The 25,375-nt window shown below is 48.4% G+C and overlaps 2 protein-coding genes across 5 annotated transcripts; one reads left to right on the top strand and one right to left on the bottom strand.

Annotated features, from left to right (window-relative positions):
• Positions 1–71: 71 nt before the first annotated feature.
• On the top strand, positions 72–12,103 carry VAMP1 (vesicle associated membrane protein 1). Of its 3 annotated transcripts, XM_048294076.1 has the most exons (6): positions 72–175; positions 847–1,006; positions 1,843–2,001; positions 2,250–2,301; positions 5,050–5,140; positions 10,497–12,103. In XM_048294076.1, coding segments are annotated over exons 1-5 (459 nt in total). In that variant the 5' UTR covers positions 72–173; the 3' UTR covers positions 5,136–5,140; positions 10,497–12,103. The 3 variants fall into 3 exon arrangements, with proteins under 3 accessions (XP_048150033.1, XP_048150032.1, XP_048150034.1); XM_048294075.1 differs by lacking the exon at positions 10,497–12,103 and having other exon boundaries at positions 5,050–5,661; XM_048294077.1 differs by lacking the exons at positions 5,050–5,140; positions 10,497–12,103 and adding an exon at positions 2,696–4,961.
• SCNN1A (sodium channel epithelial 1 subunit alpha) lies at positions 8,986–18,073 on the bottom strand. Of its 2 annotated transcripts, none has more exons than XM_048294073.1 (13): positions 17,994–18,073; positions 17,043–17,416; positions 16,390–16,645; positions 15,339–15,523; positions 14,442–14,542; positions 13,592–13,755; positions 13,178–13,276; positions 12,890–13,007; positions 12,571–12,649; positions 12,197–12,254; positions 12,014–12,069; positions 11,413–11,488; positions 8,986–11,194 (listed from the first exon to the last, which is right to left on the bottom strand). In XM_048294073.1, exons 2-13 carry the CDS (start codon positions 17,390–17,392, stop codon positions 10,868–10,870), a joined length of 1,869 nt encoding a protein of 622 aa, XP_048150030.1. In that variant the 5' UTR covers positions 17,393–17,416; positions 17,994–18,073; the 3' UTR covers positions 8,986–10,867. The 2 variants fall into 2 exon arrangements, with proteins under 2 accessions (XP_048150030.1, XP_048150029.1); XM_048294072.1 differs by lacking the exon at positions 17,994–18,073 and adding an exon at positions 17,642–17,760.
• Between the last annotated feature and the right edge of the window lie 7,302 nt (positions 18,074–25,375).

Here is a 25,375-nt window from a genome sequence, read left to right as displayed (position 1 = left end):
TTGGCTGAGGAGGAGCCCAGGGGCGGTGCCGAGCTGCCGCTCCCGAGAAACAACTTTTGATTGGCTGCTGGCTCTGTGGGCGGGGCCCCATCGGTTATAAGTGGGGGTCGCGGGGCTGTGGGTGTGAAGTTCGGTGTTGGGTGTGCCGTCGTTCTGTCCGGCCCGGCCAGGCCATGTGAGTGTCCGCCCGACCGGCCGTGGGCGAGCTGCGGGGGGCGCGGCGTGGGGGTGGTGGCTGGACCGTGCGGGAGCGGGGTCAATGCAGAGCTCGTGTCCTGGCCGGCGGCTGTGGGGTCGGGTGGCGCATTGCAGCAGCCGCAGGCAGGGTTGCCCACACCGCCCCCGGGCGGTCCTGCTTCCCCACCGACTGCGTGGGTGCGTGGGTGTGCGGGCCGTGCCCCGCCGGTGATGTGCGGGGCCCCAGCTGGAGCTAGCCTGTCTGGCGGCCACCGCTGTGCCCGGCCCGGTGGCTGCCGTGCCCCTCCCGGAGTGTCCCCGCGCTGCCTCCCTGTCCCTCTTTCCCCATCTTCCTTTCCTGTCTCCTGGTCACCTCCCTGCGGCCAGGTCGCTGTTCCCCCCGGGAGGCCGCAGTGCTTGGCGCGGGCGCACCCGCAAGCTCCTTCGACAAGGGGCTGGTTCCATTCCCGGTGACCCCTGGGCTTGCCTCTGCTTCGGGCTCTCCCACGAGCCCGCCTGCTCCCGGTCCGGGGGCATCCAGGGAGGCTGCGGGCTCCCGAGGCTGCTGCCAGCACTGCTCCAGCCTGGGGACACGGGTTCGCATGGATTTGGGGAGGCTCTCTCTCGAGCGGCTGAGTTTTGTCTTGGCTCATGTGTGTGTTTCCTTAGGTCTGACCCAGCTCAGCAGCCTGCTCCCGGGGCTCCCGAAGGAGGGGCTCCCGAAGGAGGAGCTCCCGAAGGGGCAGCCCCCGGTGGGGGTCCCCCCGGGGCTCCCACCAATCTGAGCAGCAGTCGCCGCCTGCAGCAGACGCAGGCCCAGGTGCAGGAGGTCAGTAGCTCTGCCAGCCCGGCTGGCTTCCCTGAGGGATGCCTGGACCCTTCTCCCACTGCTCTGCAGCAGCGATGTTCTTGACCAGTGTCTGTGGCGGAGGGGTGGCTCCTTTTGTTATGCCAATGCCAGAAATTAATTAATACTCGATACTCAAAAATAGGGCGGCAAACCTATTAAAGAGGCTGGAGGAGAAATTGCTTTATGTTTAAAAGCTGCTTAATTCCAGATACGACTTCCACGGACCAGGCTTGTTAGATTTTTTTTTTTTTTTTTTGTTACCTCGTAATCGTGCATCTCTTATGGAAATAAAGCTGTACAGCATCCAGGACAGCTCTTAATCCCTGCGGGCTGCTTCAAGGGAACAGCGTGTGCGGTGATGTGGGGGAATCCTTGCCTGGCTTCCCGGGATCAATGTCAGTGGCTTGGCTGCTGACGCGCAGTAGCGCCTTTGTGCCTCACCGGGGCAGCAACATGAAGCTCATAAGTTAATTTTGCAGCTCTCGGGAAGTGAGCATATGACTCCTCTCATGAGGAGGGTGGCTTTGGCGTGCTGCTGGAATGGAGAGCTCTTAAAAGCAGATGAGAATGTGAGGCTGAGGACCTGGCTGGAGTGTATTGAACTGATATTTTAACAGTGAGTCTCGGGTTTTTTTTCATTTCAGAGTAGGCAGTGACTTGAAACAACTTCTTTCTTACCCTGATCCTTCCCCCCCCCCCCCCCTTGTTTATGTTTTTTGTTTCTTAGTATCACAACATCAGTTATTGGCTAAGTTACTCCTCTTTTTCAACTGTCTTTACCCCTATAACTGCTCCCACTGTTCTCCCTCCTGCAGGTGGTTGATATAATGTGTGTAAATGTAGACAAGGTGATGGAACGAGATGAGATGCTGTCAGAGCTGGATAACCGGGCAGATGCACTTCAGGCTGGTGCCTCAATATTTGAAAGTAGTGCAGCAAAACTGAAAAGGAAGTACTGGTGGAAGAACTGCAAGGTGAGTTTCCTAGTACCATCATCTCCTTCATCAGGAGGGAACTGGGCTACCCCTCTCCTGCAGGGCTTTGCAAGTGTAGCTGGGGCTTAGTAACAATTTCAAATGCTTAAGATTCTTTCACTGTGGGAAGGCTTTGAGGCCTCGGCTGTCACACCTTCAGGGCCTGGCTTACGTTCCCTGGCTGTCAGGAAGGATGTGAATTTGTCAGTCTGTTCTGAGTGTTGCTCTTGGACAATCTTTTTCTCCAGATGATGATCATGATGGGAGTGATTGGTGCCATTGTGGTGGTGGTGATTGCAAGTAAGTACCAAAAACCTCAGGCTCAAAGGTGAGGAAACACCAGCTCTAGAGTACTTTAAACTTTTCCTTTTTGGTTTGGGATCTCGAGGGTTTTAGTTGCATAAGTGTTATCTCCAGTCTCTGGGGAAGGGAGGTGGAAGTGCTGGAACTCCCTCACTTAGTGTGGAAATGGTATGCTTTACCTAGCATATGAGGAATGGGGGATGCCATCATTGTAGAAATGGGGAATTCTGCCTGCCAGGTCAGGTAAACCTGTAAGTATGAGGGGCACTTACCCTGGCGTGGGTGGGTTGGCAAATTCCTGCCCTGGTGGGTGGTTTGGAGTTCTCTGAGGGACCTTTGGTGTAACTTGCCCTTTTGTTCTTTTTTCTTTTTTGTGTTGCTTTGTCTCCAGTCTACTTTTTTACTTAAAAAAGGTCTTCAGTCTGCAACGTACTGTCCCCTATTACCTTGCCTGTCTCTTCTTGCCTCTGAATTTTTCCTTTCCTTCCCTTTCCTTCCCTTTCACCTAGCTTCTTCATTGATTTCTTTATTGGTTTTATCTTGTGTATAGGACTCTGAGCTGCTTACTAAACATAGATAGATTTTTCAATAGCTGCTGCAGCTTTAGGGAGCATCCTCTAAGTTTAGAGGAAAGGGAAGTTGAGGAGGAGTGGGTAGTTATTTGCTCCTGCTCTTCTACAGGGAACTTTTTGTGTTTATTTTTGGGTGTAAGCTTGTCAAATAGTGCCTGTGTGAACTCTAGCAAAATAAGAATGCCTTAACACAGTGCCTTTTGGGATGAAGGACTTCAGCATGTGAGAGTCTTTAGTGTTCTGCCTAAAAAGAGTGGCAGCATGACTTGAGCTTTTCATTGAGCTTCTGAAATAAAAGCTAGTTTGTGTTGGCCAGTGGCTGTGAGCCATCTAAGCTACACGTAGTGATGTAGATTTCTCTAGCCATGGAGAGGTGAGCACTTGAAGAAATGATTTATTCTGCCTGTCCTCATTTCCAGATGACTTGCTGCCTGAACATGGCCATTTCAGTTTTTATAAAGGAGGGCCTACATGATTACCTCAGTCAAGTGCAAAAGGCTAAACACAGTTCAATGAAAGGAGCATTGCCACTATCTAAAAGGCATGTGTGGGAGTAAAGTCTCCCTCCACAAGGAACAAAAGAACAGCAATTAGTCTGGTGGGGAGTGCCAAATATGCCTTTCATCTATGCACACACAAGCCAGGACCCTGTAGCTTCCTACTATCTTGTAGCTCTCCAGAAGGAAGACTTTGGAGTAGTGGAAAAATGGGAATTGGTGTTTTACTTTTATGTGCCTAGGTTGAACATCAAGGAAGCTCACTGCCATAGCAGATAGAGGTGAAGGGGACTGGAGGTATTCCAGATGAGACTGAATGAGCTGCACAGCTTTCTGATTAAGAATATCTGCTCTGTTTCTGCTGCCACAAAGCCCTAACTTTCAGCAGGAGTTAGAAAACCTTGAAATGGTTAGCTGGGGATTCAAAGGGAGATGGTGCTCTGGGCATGGATCTTGCAAAGTGACATCAGATGTCCCAGTTTGGCAACTTAGGTCTCTAGAGGTCTTGCCTATTGAACTGAATCCTCCTAATTGCTATGGGTTCTCTTGAATTTAGGTCCAGGGGTGGTCTCTGATGGAAGTAAACTTGTGGCTTTGTGAGCAATTCCCTTGTTCTTCTCCATCAAAAGTAACAAGAGCTGTGAGTTGTTTGAATGTATTGTCAGACATGGGTTAAATGAGCTGCCCTGTTTCTGTAGAGTCTTCTGAGGTATGTGTATCTTGTCTTTTAACTTTTTTTAACAAGCTGAGCCGTAGCCTGTAATCTAGACTGGAAAGAGGGTACTCCTTTAATTTAGAAAGCTCTGCCTCTGTTCTAGAATACACTGGGATCTGTTTAGGCTTAAGAGGAGGCAGGGAGGACATCAGTGGAATTCCCAGATAAGAGCAAAGTACAAAAGATGGGAGGAGCAGATGCTTTTTGTTTCATTGGGTGTGCTGGGGAAGCCCCTTTCCACCTCCCAGGGCACCTGGAAAGGGGCTAAGTTTTGCATGCTCACTTCCATGCCCCGGCATTTCATTTGAGTTCATCTCCCTGCAATTCCATTCCTCTTCACCTCGGGGGAGGGCAGAGATGAAGATCTGGAGTGAAGCAGCCCTCGTCCCCTGAGCACTTCCCTAATTCCCTGTGGAACTGAGATGTGATGGATGGTCAGAAGTGCATCTACTGAAGAGGAGCCAGGGCCTGCTTGTGCTACTTCCTGCTCTCATTTTAGGGGGTAGGCTTACAAGCTTGAGGCCCCCAGACCAGCAATTCTCTCGAACTCTTCTAAACAAGCCTTTGGTGCCCCATTCCTCCTGTCTCTCTGGGAGCTGAGGTCCCCCTAGGCTGTCTCTTTAATTTCCTTGCCTTAGATGTTGTGTGTCTGCTCCCTTTCCTCTCCTTTGTCTCTCTGTGCATGGGCAAAACAAATCACCAAGGCCCTCTTAGTAAAAGCAAGGGACTCTGCTGCCCACGGCATCGCAGCCACTCATGCACGTGCAGTTTATTTACCTCCTCTACAATCACAACTGTAATCTCCTCTGGCATGTTCTAGAAATCAGCTCCTGTACTTTTAATGGTCTCTAAGAAACACAATTTACCACCTTACTGAGTCTGTCTGGTCTGTCAGTGAGTGGGAAGGGGTTGGGATGCCAAACTGGTTTTGGCTTTTTTTTTTCTTTTGTCGCTTCCATAGCATACACGTACCTGAAGTTCTGTCCCTCAAAGCAGTGGCTGGTTTCCCATTGCAAAGTGATGGTAGTTCCAGTTGTGCTGGACTGACTCTGGTAAGTCTGTAACAAGATGTGTGAACCAGCAGCTTTGGGGGAAGAGGCTGCCCAAGCCAAGTCTACTTTTAGCCACCAAATGTCCAGCCACTGTCCTGGTCAGGGGACTACCTTCCTGTGCATCAGTGTGTTAGTGGCAGCTCTGGCTCTCAGGCTGTGCTGCCTTTAGATTTCAATAACCTCCGATCCTTAAACCCAGAAACAATTCTCCATTGGTGCTGGAATATAAGTTCAGGACCCAAATGAAGACCTCCAAGAGCAGGATGCTGTTCACAGCGTATCTTGGAGCATGGCTGGAATAAAGGTAAGTGCCCCTTTGTTCAGCTTCACTGTACCCTTGAAACTAATTAAAAGGAAATGACAGAGCTTTGTCCAGTGCAGACTTCTTTTAAATTTAGATACTTGTGCCCTTATCTGCCCCTACTGCTATGAAAGCTGGCTTGTAAAACAGTCTTCCCTGTGGCTTCTGGTTCCCTTATGATCAATCATTATCCAGTCTTAAACATCACCAAAATCACACCAGAACAACGAACTCACCAGAACAACTCACAATGGTGAATGTGGAGCAAGGCAGCTAGAGTAATTCTTCAAAGATGGAAGCCTTCCTGGGAAAGGAAGGTGTCTGGACTGGCTGGTGGACTAAAGCAGCATGTACAGTCTAAAATTCCACACAGTTCAAGCCTGCACAACCCAAACAAACTAGTTGTGCTACAATTCCTGCCAAGTGTTGTGTGTTGCCTTCCTGTTAGTTTTCAGCCTCATTCATGTAGGGGGATGGGGAAGATGTTTTCTTAGGACAGATGCATTTTTAGACTGTTGATGATGCAGTGTCCAAGTCCCTAGCCAAGGCTGGGTGTTGAATGGTCATTTTCCAAAGCTGGCAGCTGCTCTGGAGCACAGAGCTGGGACTGAACATACTGCTGAAGGTTGTCCCAGGGTTGAGCCCAGTTCATGAGTCATGTTGTGGATGTCTGCAAAGACTTGCATGCCTAACCATAAATCCTCTGGAAGGCATTGAAATACCATGTTCTACCGGAAGCTCTTCTGAGGTGCCATCCTTTACTGCATCAGCCTTTCTGCTGCTCCTGCACTTTGTTATCCTAGACAAAACAGGGTTCAAAATGTGCTCCAAAAGCAAGGCCAAGGCTTTGGGAGAATAGTTCTTCATATGTCTAATTAAAAACTCAAGCTCTGCCTTTAAACATGGAACATGCTTAACATGCCTTTGAATGGGAACAGGTTGCCCAGAGAAGCCATGAATGCCCCATCTCTGGAGGTGTTCCAGGCTGGGTTGGATTGGGCTTTGAGCAGCCTTGTCTAGTGAAAGGTGTCCCTGTCCATGGCAGGGAGTTGGAACTAAGATGATATTTAAGGTCCCTTCCAAACCAAACCATTCTGTGCAATGTGCAGCTCCCATAGCAGCTGCTTCATCCTGATGTCTTCAGATGTGGTGGAAGAAAAGCCTCAACTATACTGCTCCTAAATCGATATACCTTAAACCTTCATATTTCTAGATGCCTGAGGCATTGCTCTGGCCTCTCCTGAGGTGTCTCTGTGCTGATCAAAGCAGGCTGCAGGCTCTCATCAGTGGTGGGGTTTGTTGTCTCAGCTGGAGAGTAACCAAATGATGGCTGGGAAGACAGATTTTCCTTCAGAGCCGGAATGCAGCATCAACACTTTTTAAATGAACCTAGCTTCCTTGGGAAGTGACAGAGGTCCCTGCTCTGATGTATCCACTGGGGTTGGAAGCCTTAACTTGGTGAAGAGAGGTAATAATGGGGAGGTTTTATCTTTGTTCTGACCTCTAAGCAAATAATTCTTCTGAGAGATGTAACAGATAAAGATACAGGTTTTACAAACAGGCAACTCAGCCATGTCTGTTGGATACCTGAGCCTCCATACTCCTGATAATCTTTGACCTATTTTTTGCTTGAGATAGAGTGCAACACCTGTTCAGAACACCCTTACTTGCTCCCCAGGTTTCAAATATGAACAGCCCCATAATGTCCTTTCCTTCAGTGCACAGACCCATTAAATGATTTCTGCAGAGGACAAAATGACACTTTCTTTTTATGTTCTTTCTTCCCAGGCTTCTTTTCCAAAAGCCTTTGTACTATTTTTTTTAAAAAATAAATTTGCCATAAATTTATTAAAAGATTAATAAAGATCATAAGCTTTTTTTAGTTCATTGCATGCACTTGGAAGCTGAAGGCACTTTGCCCTCTTGTGCTTACAAGCCCCCTTTAAATATTGCATATTGTTAAATACAAAGAACTGTGACTGAATGTGGCTGTGCCTGTGGTATGTTCCTGATCTCTGTGGTTCCTGTGTCCTTTCACCCACAGCACTGCTGCCCTTTTCATTTCTTGATGTAGCCTGTAACCCCTTAGATTTTATTGAACCTGTCCCAAGAGCCTGGTAACCCTTTGCTCAAATTCCTTCTTGGTTTGACCTCAGTCTGTGCAGACAAACCTTGACCTATCTGTCCAGCTTCTCTAAGCCTTCCAGTAAGCAGGGTTTAGTTCTTCTAAATATATTGTTTATTCTCCCAAGTGATGGCTTTCTCATTTTTTTTCTAGCTTCCCTAGACACTTATGTTGTACTTCCCTGCATTTCCTCTATTACCTTAATTCTTATGGAAAAACAATAGTTTTGGTATCTGTTCTCAGTCCAAAAAGACACAACCTTCAGCTGTTCCCTGCATGTTTTCCATGTCCTCAAAATAACTGTGCTATGCCTCTAACACACATGTGACTACTGAGCGTTCACATCCCCTCAACTTTCTCCTCTTGTACAAATTCACTCCAGCTCAGACCTTTAATTTGCCTTTTGCTGACCTGCAGATCCCCATGCATGCATGCTTTCTTCCCTTTTCTCCAGGTTTTTTCACATTCTCAGTGAAACACTCCCATTTTTGGGGCTCTTACTCCAGCACTGCTGGCCTTGCCTCTTGTTCTCAGCCAGACCAAGCTCACTATACATCTGCTGAGCTCATTTGTGGACTTGTCAGCCTACAAGAAATGTAGGGATTATTTCTGGAACAATCACCTGATTTCTCCCAAGATGGCAATTTTTGCACTGATTCACAGGACAGGGAGGGCTAATCTATTTACCAACTTGTATAACTGCTTCTTCACGTTTGTACAGGCTTTTAACTCTGGATTTACAGCTATCCTGAATGGTGCCATTACTTTGAGTTCATCAGTCAAAGCTCATTTTTTTTTTTGCATTTTAATGCTCTTACAGAAGAGATAGAATACGGTTCAAGCTTCCCCCAGGAAATACATGACCACCTTCTGCAGCTGTATTTCTTTATGATGAAGAGAACTTAGTGTTTCAAGTAGTTATGCCTCTGATTAATCTTGCTTTAATCACCCACTTAACTATGCATGATGCAGCAGGTCTCATCAATTTTATGGTTATTACAGGGTTATTTATAGTTCTGTGATGTGAAGAATTGTGTCTCACTCTTTGGATACTCAGGAAAGATCATGCTTACCATATGAGTCATCGTATGTTTATGGTATACAAAGACTGTTTTAGGTGTTGCACCTGCTCTTTCTCCTTTCTTGATTGGAAGGTGGCTTTGTGAAGCAAACAGCTTTGTGTCCAGTGTCAGGTTTTTGCTCATTCATGTGCTAGAAAATACCCAAGGCATCAGTCTGCAGTTTTGAATTGGTGACCAAGAACTGGGTGCAGCATCCTAGCTCCTCTATCTGCCTGTTTTTGTGTTTTAATTGTGGCCAGTTACTTTCAGCAACTAAACCTAGCTTTTAGCTCTGCCTCTTGGGCAGTGCTTTTACAGAACATGAAAGTCCCTTCACTGAGGCAACTTTGAGATTTCATTCATTACTCTTTTTTATTCCATTTAAAATCAGACACAGAAAATGGATTTTTTCATGTTTGCAGAAATTCTGATATTTTTTCAAGTGGGGGCCCCCAAGGAGGAATACATGTTCCCACACCTCTAAGTGCTTGTTGCAGGACTCTCCCTCCTGCTGGGCTGCCACCCTTGCTGAAGGACACCCCCTGAATTACTTGCTTCTATTCCCAGCAGAGAGACATTATCTTCACTTTCAAACAAGAGTCATCAGGTGAGCACTGGGATAAAATTTGAAAAACCATGTCTATTTGTGCAATAAAGAACATAGCATTTGTGTATGTGAAGAAGAATAAAATCACTCTCTGCTGGGAATTGAAAAGTGCATTTAGGTAATCAAGGCAAGAGCAGTACAAGCAGCACGTGTTTAGCATCTCAAAGGGAAAAATTAGGCAAACATTTAGATACTGCAGTAAACCCTTCCAACTTCCCAAGGGCAGTGTATCTACCTTAATTTTTAAAATAACTTTAAGTTTTTCTTTTGTTATGATTAACAAATAGTGGGTGTTCACAATGTGATTTGGTACAGGGTACCACAGGTCTTTGCCTAAACTGCTTAAATTCTGGTATCTGTGTTTGTCCTGTGAAGTGGATAATCCTGTTTGTTAAGGACATCACCCTTGCTCTCTTGATGCCCCATAAAGTGCAGTGCAAACACCATTGCAGCAGAAGTCTGAGTATTTGTAAGAAAAGAGTATGGCAAGCTCACTGCAAGAAACGTGTTCTCTTGTGCAAAGATTCCCAAGTTAGTTCCTGAGAAGAGGACCATTTTTGCCTATGTGGTCCAATTAAATAGGCTAAGGCTTTCCTTGGAAGGACTTTTGATTAAAGCCTGCAGTACTTTCCTGTGCTTCCCTCAGGAAGAAGCAGTCTCTGTGGGTGGAGCAGACAAGGGCTGAGTGGAGCAGAGCAGGCACTGCATGACCTGCGCTGCTCCGATCCTCTCTTGCAGGACCCTGTGGCAGCAGAGGTAGTGTTTGGGATTTTTGGGGGGTGTGCATAATCCTGCCAAGCTCTCTTTGTTTCCCTCCGGAAGAAAGCAGGGAGGGCCAAGCAAATGTAGAGATCAATTTGTCCCGGAGTTGTTGGCAAACAATCAAACAGCTGGATGTACACATGTATGGTGTATCCCAAGGAAGGGGGGACACCCAAGATCTACCAATGCCACAAAGGCAGCTTGAAAAGGGAGCCTTTACTTTGCCAGGAGTGTTCTGTCCCAGGCCTGGGACTGGCAGCAAGCATTGAGCACCTCTCCAGAGCATTGTGTGTAATACAGATTGAGATCGTGCCAGTGGCTCTTGTCTCAAGTAGCCTCTCCTTGGGGGAGGAGAGGGTAGGTGACACAGTCTTGGGATCAGAGCTGGACATGAAGAATGAGGAAAAGCAACCAGTTTAGTGAAAGCTTAACAAAGCTCAGCCTGTTGAGAGATCTGTAGCCCAGCTGAGACTCCATTCCTGTTCCTTGTCATACCACAGAGGAGGCCAGTCACACCTGTCAAACCTCTTTAATGAATGACAGACCAGAACTGTGGCAGCATCCTTGTTGGAGGGGAAAGAAAGCATGCATGCACATCAAGGTGTGCACATGCACAGAGGGTAAGGAAATCAAGAGGACATCTCCCCTGTACATACACTTGATCAACTCTCAAGCCTGGTGATCCCCAGAGCAATAGCATTTTACGAGACTGAAGAATTTGCCTACAGAAGTGAAAGCAATGAGCCCAGGCCAGCCATGGAGCAGTCTTTTGCTATGGTCCATGTGCAGCACCCCAGAAAGAAGGAAGCGCAGGCCCCACAGACAAAGTGTGCAACCTTTGCTCCAATTGCCACCCGTCTGAACAGCTGCCTCACTCGTGTCCCACCTCACCGTCCCTGCTTGGCCCACGTGGTTCCAGGCTGTTGTAGGATGGCAGCGTGGTCACTACAGCCTCAACAGTGAAGCGATGTGGAGCACTGAGAGCTGGTGCCTCGTCTTGGAAAGCAGTGTTATCCTGGCTGTTCGGAGCGGGTCCCGGCGGGGAGAACTTCTGCCGAGAGCGGAACCAGCGGAAGGCCAGGATAAAGGTGATGGCGATGAAATCCAGAACCAGCTCTGCAAGCTCCATCACAGACAGGACAGAGGATCCAAACCAGAGGCTCCACTGGTTCCCAAGCTGGGACAACAGAGTCACTACCTGCAGGAGATGGAGAAAGAACAATGAGGACAGCCCTTGTCTGGGACTTTTGCCTCCCTGCGTGTTCCCTCTTCCCTGTGTTACTGGGGCCTTCCCCTCACCCTGCCCCAGGAAGAGACTCAATATCCAGCAATGGTGCTGGAACAAAAGCTTGTCACAGTGGAGGGACATCGTGGGGGAATGGGTGGCCAGAGAAGATGTGGTAGTAAAGCGTGTACCGTGAAGGCTGGAGACTCCCCATTGGTCTTGTAGTTCCACTCCTCAAAAAAGATATTAACTTTGGCAACTCCATTCCTGTGAATGAAAGATGATGCTCAGTAACCCCAACTCCACAATCCCTGCATTTCTTCACCACACCAAATTATCTCTGTCCCCTTCTGCATCCCATCCTTCTCCCACACATACCACCCAGAGGCTTTCTCCCATCTCTGCAGCTCCCTCATTCTGCACTAAATACAACCTTTGGTACTTACAGTGCACTTCTGACACGGCCCTGTAAAACCCAATGTTTGTGGCAAAAGCTCCTGCACAGCTCTCCTTCCCACTCTTCCACAAGCACTTCCTGTGACTCCAGAACACACAGCAAGTGCCTGGGGCTTACTATTTTCATATCAGCATCTGAACCCTTTCAAAATTTTTCATTGAGTCCCCAGTTCTTGCTGAAGTCTCAGTATATATCTATTCTGACTCAAATCCACTGGCCTTGTCCACAGGTCCCATGCCTGATCTCTTCCCATCAGTGACTCTGACATTTCCAACACACACACTGCACTGGGATGGTTTCTCATTTGCACACAGTCTCTGTTTAGGGGCTCTCACCTCTTGGATGTGATGTTGTACTTGTTCTGTTGTGAAAGCATGTAGAAAACCCAGTCCTGAAATGAAAGTGCAATAAACTGTGTTACATGATCACAGTCACCTCCTGCAGGTTTAGTACCAGCTGAGGAAGGACTAAATGGGAGGTGGGAGCAGTGCTGAGGCGCCAGGACACCCTCTGCTTACCTCTGAGACAGCAGAAGGCCAGCGGGAGTATCCAGCTGACAGCTGGTATTCTGTCATCCTGCGAGACCAGAGGCTGTGTTAGCTCTGAAGCTATGGGAGCCACAGGGCCAGGTCTCGCCATCCCCAGGCACACATGGAGATTCCCTCCCATGCTGAAGTTCCACCCACTTCCCACCATGTGGAATGCACAGTCCTTGGGAGCTCACCCCTAAGCCAGCCCTGATGCTCCTCAGCCCTTCTGGCTTCCTGATGGGAGAAATACCATTTCAGGCTGGAGCTCAGCTATTGACTCAAGCTTTTGCCTGGTCAGTGAATGCTTTCCAACATTTCTAGGAATAGTTTCCAATCTTCCTGCCTGACTGATGATAACTTACTTGCAAGGTTTCCGACACTTGTGGAAACAGCCCAGCACATCAGCTTTGAACTCAGCCAGCAGTTTGTAATAACAGTAGCCTGAACAGCAAAGGAAGTAAATCCAGGTAAGCTCACAGTGTCACAAAAGGTGATGTGTGACTGCGAAGGGAACCCAGAAGAGGTTTCCTTCCACAAGGGGCTAATCATCCAAGACAAGACTGTCTTTTGGATGTCCCACACCAGGAAGCTCATTGAAGACAATGAGGTGTGCTGGGACATGGGCTGGACCAAACAGGTTGAGGTGGTGCATGAGCTCTGCTGTCCCTGCTGTCCACTTACCCCAGGCCGTGTGCTTTCTGTAGTCACAGTACTCTGCTCCACTGGGCAAGGGATAGAAGTAATACGCACAGCCACAGCGTTCTACCATGTTGAGCTGAAAGCAGGAGCGAATGCAGACCTGGGAGGCACATAAGGTGGAAAAGGCTGATCAAGGGAACCAAACCCACTGCTGCCTGTATCATATCATACTAGTAACACAGCCCAAGGAAAGGAATGGCCGTTAGGGGGCTGAAGCATTTCAGGAAAGTAGGGAAACAAGGTGGCCCAGGAGGGGTGATGGCGAGTTACCTGTTCGGTGTAGCGGGATGAGTACAGATTTTGCACTGGCACGTCACTGCCATCCTCTGTGCAATCACTGTAACTGCCCCCGAGGCGCACGGTCATCTCCTGCAACAGCAAACTCTCACTGCACAGAACACTGCCACTTGGCTGTGCTTTTCCCACTCTCCCATGCCTTGCACTGCTCATCCATCAGTATCTGCTCTTTATGCTTTCCTCGGGCTGCCAGCTCCCCCTGCTTGCCCCCATTTCATTGTTCACTGATATACTGCAGCCAAATGCTTCTTGTCTAGTCCAGCAAGCTGTTCTTCCTCTCCCTTCACTCCATGTGATTAATCCCCTCCCTTAAACACACACTAGGTCCACAGGTTGAACCTCCCCATAACCTCCCATCCACAGCTCTCACCCCTTCTGCTTCCTCACCTTTCTCATGCTGATGGAGGTCTCGATGCCAGGACGAACGTTGAAACCCCCATCATCCATGAAGGCTGGCTCATTCTGGTCATGGACCATGACCCTGGCTCCTGTCACCGTGGACAGCAGAGGGATGAAATCATTCTGTTCGGTGCGCACCACCAGAGAGAGACCTGAGGGAATATCAGAGAGCGAGGGAGGTCATGGCCAGCTGTGGTGCAGCAGAGGAGGGAGAGCAGGGTGGTTAAAAGGGAGTCTGAAAGAGATAAAGGAAAAGACAGACATCAACCAGGGCTGCACCAAAGCTTGGCAACAATAGAGAGTGGCTGGAGGGAGGCCAGTGACAAAGCTGGAGGCTCCAGAAGAGGCCAGAGAAAACTGGATTTCATCACTGTGGCTGAGAAAAAACACAACTGGGAATTGAGAGAGATTTCATGGAGAGACTTGGAGCCGGATGGAAGAAAAGCCTGAAGATTTGGCCTAGAAAGGTTTCAGGGAGTTTAGGAACACAAATAGGTCAGTTTCTTGAAAGAGGAAAATGGAGAAGGAGAAGGTGAAGACCAGGAACACAGCACTGTGGCTCAGCAGCCGACTTCAGGAAGGGCCAGCACAAGACCAGAGGAAGCAAAGAGCATAAGGATCAGGCACTGCTGAGGGAGAGAGAGTTCAGTGGGCAGCAGTGAGGGACAGCCATGTCCATGAGACAGCTGTCTCCACATGGGTGAAAACAGCTTGGGCGAGACAGAGCAGGGCTGCAATCTGCCACCACCAGTACTAAGCACAGCAGGATGCCCATAACTCCTAGGGAAAACAGAGCTAAGCTGTTCTCCTTACTCACCAAGGGGTGCCTCTCACCCACCATTATTGATCCCAGGCAGCGAGGATGTCCACAGGCTGCTGCTGTTGTCATTAAAGGTATAGCAGTTCCCATACAAGGGATGGTGGAAGTGGGTATAATTCCTGAGAGGGGAAGATAAACATTAACACAGAATGAGAAGGGCTGTGAAATCAAGGGGAAGGGATTTCTGAAAGGAACAACTCTGTTTTCCATCAGCAGGGAGAGGGGCTTACAGCAGATGGGCAGTATTTGTTATGTAAACTCGCCCAAACACGGAAAAGCAATTAAAATGTGCTGTAAAAAATGTCCCGGAGCTGGACAGGTTTTTCCACGAGGTTTTTCATACTGCTTTTCAGAGCCCAAATGGGTTTTAGCAGTGCTAGCAATTACTGTATTATCTTCCTAATACTGATGAAACTCTTAGCTTTTCCTACCCCTTTTCCTCCCTTGCAGATGGGTTTCGTTCCACTACCTCCTTGGGGATTTTTGACCAATAATGGCAGGAGAAAAGTGGGATATTTTTTTACTTTCTTTTTGTATCAACTCTCTCTTCTCTTCTTCCTGTATGTGGGCTGATATGTACCACTTTACCACTGTGGAGAGTAGAATAAAAATACTTCTACGCTGTACATCTGTGCCCGCTCTGGCGTTTGTACCAGTATAATTATTTCATTTGTGTGGAACCCAGAAAAAGGAGAAATCATCCTCTGAGGTTCATAGTTCCAGGTGAACCTGGATGAACCTGTGACCCTGATAAGCACAACCCACAGAAAAGACTCAAGGAAGATCATTTGACACAATGGGAGCTGAACAAGGAACGACCCCACCTCAGAAAAGAGGTTCTCTAATGTGGGTTCCTCGATTCCCCTCGAACCCAGGCACAAAACAAGTGTTTGCAGGGATGTTTCCACTACTTACGCCTTGTCACACGTTGCCTCATTGAAGCGGCAAGCATAGATAAAATTCTCAAAGTCAGACTCATCCAGGGCTTTTGCATCAGGCACCTGCGCCAGGATATTGATATAGTGAAAGCTGTACCATTCCCGCACGGCATCCACTCCCGAGGAGTACGCCTGATGGAAACAGTCGTTGTTTTCATTGCACTGTTAAGAAGGAGAAAACCAGCCATGTCAGAGAAGTCTTGTTGTCCAGGAGACAAGGCTCTGCCTGTGGATAAGCTGTGCTCCCTCAGCACAGGCAGGAGATGACCGAGGCAGTGAAGAGTTACACAGAACTCCTGTGTGTGACCAACAGGTGATCAGCAGGGTATGGGGAAAACACAGGGCAGCTCCTCGGTGGAAGGGAAACGCCAGGTGAATAAGCGAGGCTGAGTAAAACCCAGGAGGCAGCAAGGTGTGCAGGGCAATCTGCACATAAATTCTACCTGGTATAAAACCAGGAGCTTTAAATTCTTGCGTGGGGAGCCCTTCCTTCAGGGTGTGTCCAGAAAAACGTTTGTGATCCTGTGGGAACTCCAGTTAACTGCAGAGTGATTAGCCTCAGTCCTTCAGTGCCTTTTTAAATGCAAACACAGATACCCTAGGGCGAGGAAGCTGCTACCTAAGAGCAGTTGCGACCATGATCACATTTCAGGCGGCCCAGGACCATCAAATACTTTCTCCTTTGCTATTATTGGGCAATGCAGCAGCTGATGCTGATAAACAGCTCTCAAAGGCAACTGCAAGGCTGATGTACCCTCAGGAAGGACAAGGTTTCGCTGCTCTTAGGAAGAGATGTACACTGACACGGACATGTCCCCTGGGGCCTGGGACATGGACAGGGGCAGAATCTGGGGAGCGGGACTGTATGGAGCAAAGGATTCAGCTCTACCTTTATCTGTCATTAGCAATAGCCAGTGGAGATTAATCAGACTTCTACGTAAGGAGAGGCATGGCCAAGGGTCTAACAAGACAAAAGTAGCCAGGCAGAGACTGGAGTGGGTAGGGCGCAGGGTATCTAGGGATCTCACCAGAACAAAGCCAATTTTCCAGTCATTCTTGTCCACTGAAGGACTGTTCTCTGGCAAGTTGACTAAGTTATCCCGCTTCTGCCTCCGCAAAGGATGGCGCTGGACATGATGGAGCAGGCTCCTTGAGCTACGTCTTTGTGTGGACACTGTGGACCAGTCGCTTTGTGGCAGAGACATGTTGTAGTCATAGAGGTCCAGCAGTGTTTGGTGGGTGATTTGGTCCAGCTGATCCAGCTGCTTTCGGATGGCACTGTATCTATAGAGGGGGGAGAGAAAACCAGCACACAAACAGCTCTGAATAAGACAGGCAGCAAAGTTTGCTGGGGTGATTCCGGGCATTCCTGCCACGAGTTGTAAATCTAACCCCTTGCTGGAGGCTATCTTGCAGGAGAGAAGTAAATCTGCTCTAGCCCTGTGGCACTTTACACTGCAGCCTGCTAACATACACCACCAAGGAGCGCTGCCTAAACCCACATGCCTCACTGTGAGTGCCCTGCAGCAGCAAAGGCCTCCCTCTGAAAAGCGTCCTTTCCACCGGCACCGCTACAACAGTGGGCAGTCGAGGATCATGAGGAGAACCACAGTGAGTTTGTGCCGTGTTCCTACACCCATCAAAGTCACAGCAGTCAACATCTCTGCAGCCTGTTTCTTACCTGTACGGATTGAGGGTGCACAGCGTCACGGCCGGGAAAGTCAGCCTGTCCGAGTTAAGGTTGAGGTTGAGGTTGACAGGGTAGCTGAAGTACTCCCTGTAGAGGATCCCAAACTGCCAGTACATTAAGCCGAAGGTGAGAAAGAAGAGAACAGACCAGAAGGCTGTCTTCATCTTATTCTTTTTGGAGCACACCAGGCGGATAGCCCCGTGGATGGTTGTGTTGCTGCAGAAGAACTGGAATAGCTCCTGGTAGGAACTGTAGAATTCGATGAGACCCTCCCGCTCCTCTTCTTTCTGCTGCTGCTCCTCTTCTTGCTTACATTGTCTCATTTTCTCCCCTTCTGGCATCTTCCCTGCCTTCACAGACCCAGCCTACAGTACAAACTCAGAATTAGTGGGTTGCCCAGCAAGACTGTAGCTCCGGGAAGCCATGCCCGCTTCACCAACTGGCTCTGCATCCATCTCCCCCAAGCCCCGCTGCTTTCTCCCGCTCCCCCCTGACCCCCGCCCAGGCTGCAGGTCCCCCTCCGAGCCTCCCGTCCCACATGTGACACGGGGAGATCCTCCCGCCCGCCCCGCGGGGGCCGCGGCACTAACGCGGGGCGCGGTGCCCATGGCGAGCGGCGGCTGCTCGGGCCGGGGCCGGGGCCGGGGCCGGGGCCGGGGCCGGGGCCGGGGCCGGTGTGCTATGCCCAGCGCTGCCGGCTCTCCCGCAGCCTCCCCGGCTGGGCTGGGACCGGTTCCTTTCCAGTTGGAGCCAGCACCCCGCCCGGCTCCTGCCCTGCCAGCCTCTCCCCGCCCCTCCCGCTTGTCCCTCCTGCCTGCCCCCTCCTGCCCCTTCCCCTTCCCCCGGGCGCCGCTCCCGGGGAAGAAAAGCCTCTTTAAACTCTCAAGTGTCGGCGGCGGGACAGCAGCGGCCGGGGGACCGGGGACCCGTCGGGGCGGTGACCTTGGCGGTGCCGACGGGGTCAAGGCGCGGCCGCCGCGCTCCCGGGGACAGCGGGGCCCCCCCGGTCCCCCGAGAGAGCCCGGCCCCGGCCAGGGACGGCCGCCCAACAGCCTGAACCTCCTCCTCCCACCCCCTCCGGCGGGGACGCCGCGTCCCAGCGAGCCCAGGCGATGCAGAAAGAAAGTTGGCAGCGCTGGTCCCCGAGGCAGCGCCCGCCGGCCGGGAACACCCCCCGGTTTGTCCTCCCTGGGACCGTGCCCTGTCACCGACCGGCGGTGAGGGCTCCTGCCTGGCTTTCATCGCCAAATTGTGCTTTCCAAGGGAAAAGCGGCGAGTTTCGGGTGATATCTGCGAGGGGGATGGAGCTGGGACAGAGAAGGCTGGGGGCGAGTCAGGGATACACCTCAGTTACCGCACCGCCTTTGCTGGTGCCTTGGCTGAAGAAATCTTTTGGGTCCATAACTGCCTGGCCCAACCATGAGTGGGAACTTGTTTCGCTGATCTGTGCCTGGGAAATCAAGGCCTCCCGGCATTACCCAAAACCTTCCAGTGTTTCCTTGGACCACGGAAATGAACCCTCTTAGCAAAATGTGACCAAAAGTCCCAAACATCCGCCCCCCATCATTATAACCGTGAAACTTCTTTACCAATCTTTTCTCCCAATGATTTTCTTTCAAACTAGCTCTCTCTGAAGTGTTCACTTATTTCTTTCCTTTCTGCTTACCTCCTTCAGGTAAGTCCTTGTTCAGAGTCTTTGGTCACTGAATTTTGATCCTTATGAGAGTTAGCTGTGGTTTGGTTAGTGACTCAAAATACTCAGCCACTTTCACCTCTTCATATTGCAAAATCCCATGCTTGAAAATGGCAAGCAGCACACTTTTGAGGCCAGCAGTTAAGTGTCAGTGTGCCAGGAACAGCCTTGTGACAGGTGCTTGTTGCAAACCTACAGCCACAACTTAGAGCGTCCCGCTAGCTCCGTCCTCTGACAAAAAGCAATGCAAAGCAAGAGCATCATTTCTCCTGCAGTTCTAAACTTAATTATATCTCCAGTAGATTATTTTTGAACTTTCATCAAAGATGAAAGCTGCAAAAAGTGGGTGGGATGAGGTGAATGGACTAATACTGTATCAAATGCTTACTACAAAGCAGCTTCCTCAGAGCATTACTGCTTCCACTTCTGGGGCCCCCAACTCAGGAAGGATAAGGTCCTATTGGATAGAGTCCAGAGGATGCCATGAAGATGATCAGAGGGCTGGAGCACCTGTCCTGTGAAGGCAGGCTGCGAGGAGAGAGTTGGGGTTGTTCAGCTTGGAGAAAAGAGGCCTGCAGGGAAACCTTATTGCCTTCCAATATCTAACAGGGCTACAAGAGACCTGGGAAGGGACTATTTATCACGGCATGTAGTGACAGGACAAAGGGGAATGGCTTCAAACTTAAAGAGGGCAGGTTTAGATTAGATATTAGGGAGAAATTTTTCACTGTGACGTTGGTGGGGCACTGCAACAGGTTTCCCAGAGAAACTGTAGGTGCCACATCCCTGGAAGTGTTCAAGGCCAGGTTGGACGGGGCTTTGAGCAGCCTGATCTAGTGGAAGGTGTCTCAGCGGGGGTTGGAATGAGATGACCTTTAAGGCCCCTTCAAACCCAAGCCATTCTATGATTAGAAGTATCCTGGACTGGACCGACAGTCCGTGCAGCTCCGTATCCCATCTTGGGCAGTGCCAGTAGGAAATGTCATTTAGTGGAGGAATGTGAGCTCTCCTGACTCGTACCACTTGCAAGTTTCATGCACTCAGATAGACCTGGAGACCAGCAATTATGCAGCATTGGTGCTTGCAATTACCAGTGGAGCCAATGGTGCTCTAGTCCAGTCGCTTCACAGAGAGCAACTTGTTTGACTTACATTATTATAATTTCCTGGAATTACTGTTACACTAATGGACTAATCCTCCAGTACCACCTTTTTCTTACTGGAATTGTGACTCTATCTTACTGGAGTAACAAAAACTATTTTGCCCCTGGAAATTCCCCTTTTATACTCATTTAAGTTAACAGCACCCACTAAGCAGCTAGAGCCAAATTTGGTAACCCATAGGCATTCTCTGATTTCCACAGTATGTGAAAGGATTTTAAATTGTCTTCAATTGATCTTGCTGTGAGACAAAGGTAACTTACATTTTTTGGTTTCTTTTGGCTTGAGGAATAATTAAAACCTCAAATATCTGGACTGATTTGCTGTATCCAAATGACATTCTAAAGCAATTTTCTTAGCATTTTGTCATGGCCAACAATTTCCATCACCACGTTGTTTGGGAGAACTTTCAGCCTTTGACAAAGCTTGGACAAGAACAGCAGATAATTATAATATGTATGTATCTGTCTATCTCTATATACACACACACATCTAAATTTATTTTGCAGAAGACTTTATCCATTCATGTGTTGTTTGGGGGTTTTATAAGAATGAAAAAGCCATTTACTAGCCTTTTGACCATTTTCAGTGGGCGTGACAGCTGTGCTCTGAGCAATTCCCCTTTCCCTCTTTCTCCCCGCGGTGTGCTGCTCGGGCTGCCGTGCGTTATCTGCTGCTGTGGCACACCTCGGAGCACGCATCAGCCCCGAGGTGACTCCCAGTTGCTTCAGTCATGCGAATATCACACTTTGGCCGTGGCTCTGTAAAAGTCCCAGCGTCCCCATGGTCACACAGGTGTGCTGCAGATCAACTGCCAATGCACAAAGGAACAAAAATTTATTTTTAACATTGCTACAATTACCACTTGATTCCCCAAATACTTTAGAAACAGTGCAAACAAGTCTCCTGTTGCCAGCTCAACTGCCAGTCTCAATCTCCATCAGAAGGAGTCAGAACTTGCTAACACTTCAGGGTTGGGCTTTTTAAATTACTACTTATATCTTCCCAGTTTTGGTGCTGCTTTTTTTTCCTAGTGTGTACATGAAGTAGATCACTGTAGTGACCATTTTCTCACCCAGATTGTCAGTCACAGATGGTACCATTCTCCTCAGGCACACTGCACTGTAACAGAAGACAGTGGTAAGGAGTTCTAATTAGTACAGTTTGCAAAAGCAGCTCCTGTTGATCATTTAGGTGATTAGGTTCACTTCTGTCTCAAGCTTTCCTCTCACAAGAGTCTTCTGAGCATTTTGCCCATCCACAACTTTCTGGATATTTCCATTGTACTGAGGCATTGACCTATCAAGGTGAGTCACACCTGATGGAACTGGTTTTGACACTGATGGTTATTACCCTCACTGCCATTCAGGCTCAGCAATTACGGGATAATTTGTCTTCTGAGATCCCAAGTCTTGCAATAGAATGAAAGATCTTCCATCAAGCACTACAAATCCTCTTTGGAAGTTTTGGTTCATCATATTTACTCCACCTCTAACAACATTTTACATCCAAGGAGCTTTATGCTGAGAAGATCCTTGTCACTAGTTCCTTCTCTTGTGAAATGGGAAGCGCCCTGTTGTTCTGGGCAGTGCTTCTGTGTATTACATCTTCACAAGCTCTGAATGCATGATTGCTCTTTATTGCTACTGAACAACCTTTGAGTAAACATGAATCACTCTTTATGGCACCAAATTTGAAATGTTTCCTTACCAGCCATGTCGATTATCTGCCCAGGTAGGAATTTGATAATGATCTGTAGTACACACAACATTTTAAAATAGAACAAATTTCTTTTCTACACACTGCTACTGTGGTGGGAAAAAAGAAAAATCTCTCCCTGTCTGGTATGGATTCCAAGTGTAACAAATTATACATGTTTTTGAACTAGTTGTAAGACTTTCGATGAGTTTAATTCTTTCTTATATCTGTAAATGAAATTGTACTTTCCTTCACTGCAAGAAAGCAGTGATTATTTTGGGATTATGTCTGGATTACCTACAGCTGCTTATATTTTTCTCCATTAAAACTAGTGACCCAAGAAGTCAAGGAATATCATCACAGATGTTGCTGGAAGTTTGTTTGGCCAAAGAAGCCCCAGCGCGGTAGGTGGCAAAGATGGGTGGATGCGAGGCTACACATTGAATGGCTGCTGTCTTCAGCAGGGAGGTGTTTCCCCAGGGTGCAGGGACTTCCTTGAGGCAGAGGTGGTGATCTCCAAAGAGGGTCATTATCAAAACGCCAGCAGGGATTTGCAAACTAATCTACTGGGCTGTTGAATGCCTTCTCCTTTGCTACTGATGTAACTTGCCAAGGCAGCAGTGGTGTCTGTTCCAAATAACCAGTGATAGCCCAGCAGTAAGAGCATGTCCATGTACATGCTTCTACTCCTTTGTGTCCCCAGGAGGCTGATTTTCAATGCATGCCTTCATTTGTACCTTGTAGGAGCAGAGTGGCTGCAGAGAGCCATTCTGGTGAAGCAAAAGGGATCCCTGGGGGAAAACTGGAGCTGCATGTGTTACCCTTACCTTTCAGCATGAAAGAATCTGGCTAGAATCGTGAAAATAAAATATTGTAGGACTGAGAAAGTCCTGCTGAAGACTGCATAGAGGGAATGCAGTCTCTCTTCCTAGGGGAATGAAGCCAAGATGAGTGGACCCCAGAAGACTCAGCTGGCAAACCTGAATTAGCTTCTGAAAAGTGTGGCTGACTCCCATCTGTTGTCCATATTTCAAGGTAAGGGATATTGCTTCCTGGAAACGGTGTATCAGACAGGGTGTTGAAGAAGCCCAGTGACCCAGACCCTTTAGCCACACTACTTTGTGTCCGAGCCAGCTGCCATCTTCACTACTCGTGACCCATTGTCCTGCACGAGAGAATCAGAGTCACCAAGCTCTACCTCTGCTGCACGTTCCCTCATGGAGGATCACTCAGCCAGATCCACAGCTCAACAGACACTGCTCTCTGTCCAGTCCTGCTGCAATGGGACTGAGTGTGGAAATGGCCAGATGAAAATTCCCACCCACTGGCACAGCTAAGCTAACACACATCTGGAAGCTGGGTGAACAGTCCAGGCTGGAACAGCAGCAAAGCTATAGAACTGATTTCTCCATCTGCTTTGTCCTGAGGGGCAATTAATACGTGGGCAATCAAGATGGAGTCTCTTTGATGTCCCCCCACCCTTCCCTGCTCTCCCCAGGTGAAATCTTCGATTTCCTCATTCCAGCCCTAACAATATAACCACTATCACAGCCACCTGACTCCCCGGCTCTCTGTCCCCACCCCTTTCTTGATCTCTCCTGCCTGTTCCTGGAAATCGGAGGCAGAAGCAGCCACCTCAGACCAGTTTTTTATCCGGCAGCTGCTGCTCCCCAGCCAACAGAGATGCCAGGGTTGGGGCTGGTCCCCTGTGAGCCCAAGGCAGCACCCCCCTCGGCACAGCTCGGTGGACACAGGTGCTCCCTGCTGCCTGCCTGCAGCTGTGCGAGAGCTGGTGATAGGACAACCTTGCTTATGTTTAGCTTGATTTTTGACACTGCCTCATGTAGTTCTCCAAATGCCCCTCCAGGCACTCCCACCCCAGTGGTTTCATGTTGCTTCTGCTTCTTGGCTCTGCTCTGCTGATGGTGATCTCTTCTCCTCTGGAATACAAGCCAAAACTTATACCCTTGGAAAGGGAATCCAAATGGAGTTAGGCCCTTAAGAAGAAAAGTTAATCTATAAATCCCAATTATTTTATGGGCAAGGCCAGATTTCATAGCCAAATGGCCCAAGGGAACACCTCCCACCACACCCTTCTCAAAAGGAGGAGCAGAAGGCATCACCCCCTCTTTCTAGTCTCCCTTTTATTCGTTCCAATGCATTCAATTCATTCTTCTGCTTGAGAGGTTTTATGTCTTCCCTCACAAGATCTCAGGCTAGCAGTGACGCAGTGGTCTGGAAATGGTCTGAAAGCTCTGGAATGGTCCAGGAGGCAAAGAACCTAAATTTTGTTCAAGGTGTAGCTTGATAAATTCAAGTGAAGCATTAGGTAACAAGATATCCTTTGGTGTTGTCTTGGTTTTTATAATGAAGTAATCTGAGGTTTGTCTTCTGTAGGACTTGGAATATCTGGATTCATATCTTAATTATTTTTCTTTTTTTTTTTTTTTTGCTTCATCCTTTCTTTTAAGCAGAAAAGGCTGGCCAACAAAACATGAATCTTAGTCAAGCCATGTGACCACTTCTAGTGATACTGAGAAGAGTGAGATTTCTTCATTATAGTCACTGTCCCATTCTGTCATTTCTTAACTCTGTATCAAGATTTCAGTTGCTTCAGATACATCTCAAGTACCAACAAGTTTATACTCCTGGGTAAATTTTGGGGTTGGGAGGGCATTTTCATCAGGTAAGACACACAGGTTGCTTTTTTAGAGAAAGAATCTTCCCCTGTATCTTGAAAAATGGTCTGCTTCAAGGGGTCTAGGGCTTTTTGTCTTTCATATCCCCTGCCAGTAAAGAATCTCAAAGTATTTGCTCCTGGTATGAGAATGTGGATATTTATCAGCTGAGGCAATTGATCTTTCCTGCTAAGGACTTAATAAGATGTTGGTGGTATTTCATGGGAGGACAGGTCTGTGAGGATGATTTAGGTACATACAGAAACACATAAGAAAGGAAAACCAGCAATTTGTAAAGAAACCAATACTAACTAATCACAGGATTTCAGAAGTGTTTCAAAAAGGGGGAAAAGGAAACAATAAAAGTACGGTTGAAAACAAGGGAAGGAGAGGGAGCTGAATGGAAAGAACAGTAGTGAATGAACTCAAAAGGAGAAGAAAACTTGCCCTCCTTCTCTGCGAGCTGCACCTGGATATGGTGGGAAGTCAGTGTTGTCACCCCATACAACCCTCTGCCACTGCCCTTCTTTTGTCCCTAACCACTTTTGCCTCCTCAGGTTGTAACACCATGTCACCACATCACTGTACCTGCTGGGGCAGTGTTGCTGCTCCCTCTTAATTCTCTCTCACTCTCTCTCTGACATTCCAATGCCCAGTACTGATGGCCCATTACAGCACCTGCTACAACTGTTCTCTTCTGTGTGTAGAAAAGTGTCACCCCTTTCACATTTTCATCCCCTGAATTCACTCCTGTCACGCTTTGCCATCCTTACTAACTGGGCATGCTCATGGGCTGAAAAATGGGGTGAACACCTTTCTTGTGGGATACAGAAACAATTGTTCAGTGGGGTAAGGGAAGTTACAAAAAGCATCTGGAGTTGTCTACAGCTGGAAAATTAGAGAAACTTTGTAAGGTTGCATATAGAAAGGCAGCAAGTCAGGTCAAACAAGGAACAGCTAGCAAAAGGAATCAAAACGAACATAGCTCTCTTGAAATGCATCAGGCCCCTGCCAGATGTTCTGAAGGGCAAAACAGTGATCAAGCTGTGCAGGGAGCGCACAGCAGAGATAAGGCCATGACAGACACCTCTGCAG

This window comes from Corvus hawaiiensis, chromosome 2 (assembly GCF_020740725.1).
Source record: "Corvus hawaiiensis isolate bCorHaw1 chromosome 2, bCorHaw1.pri.cur, whole genome shotgun sequence".
In the NCBI taxonomy this organism is placed as follows: domain Eukaryota; kingdom Metazoa; phylum Chordata; class Aves; order Passeriformes; family Corvidae; genus Corvus; species Corvus hawaiiensis.
This window is presented reverse-complemented; position numbering and strand designations above follow the sequence as displayed.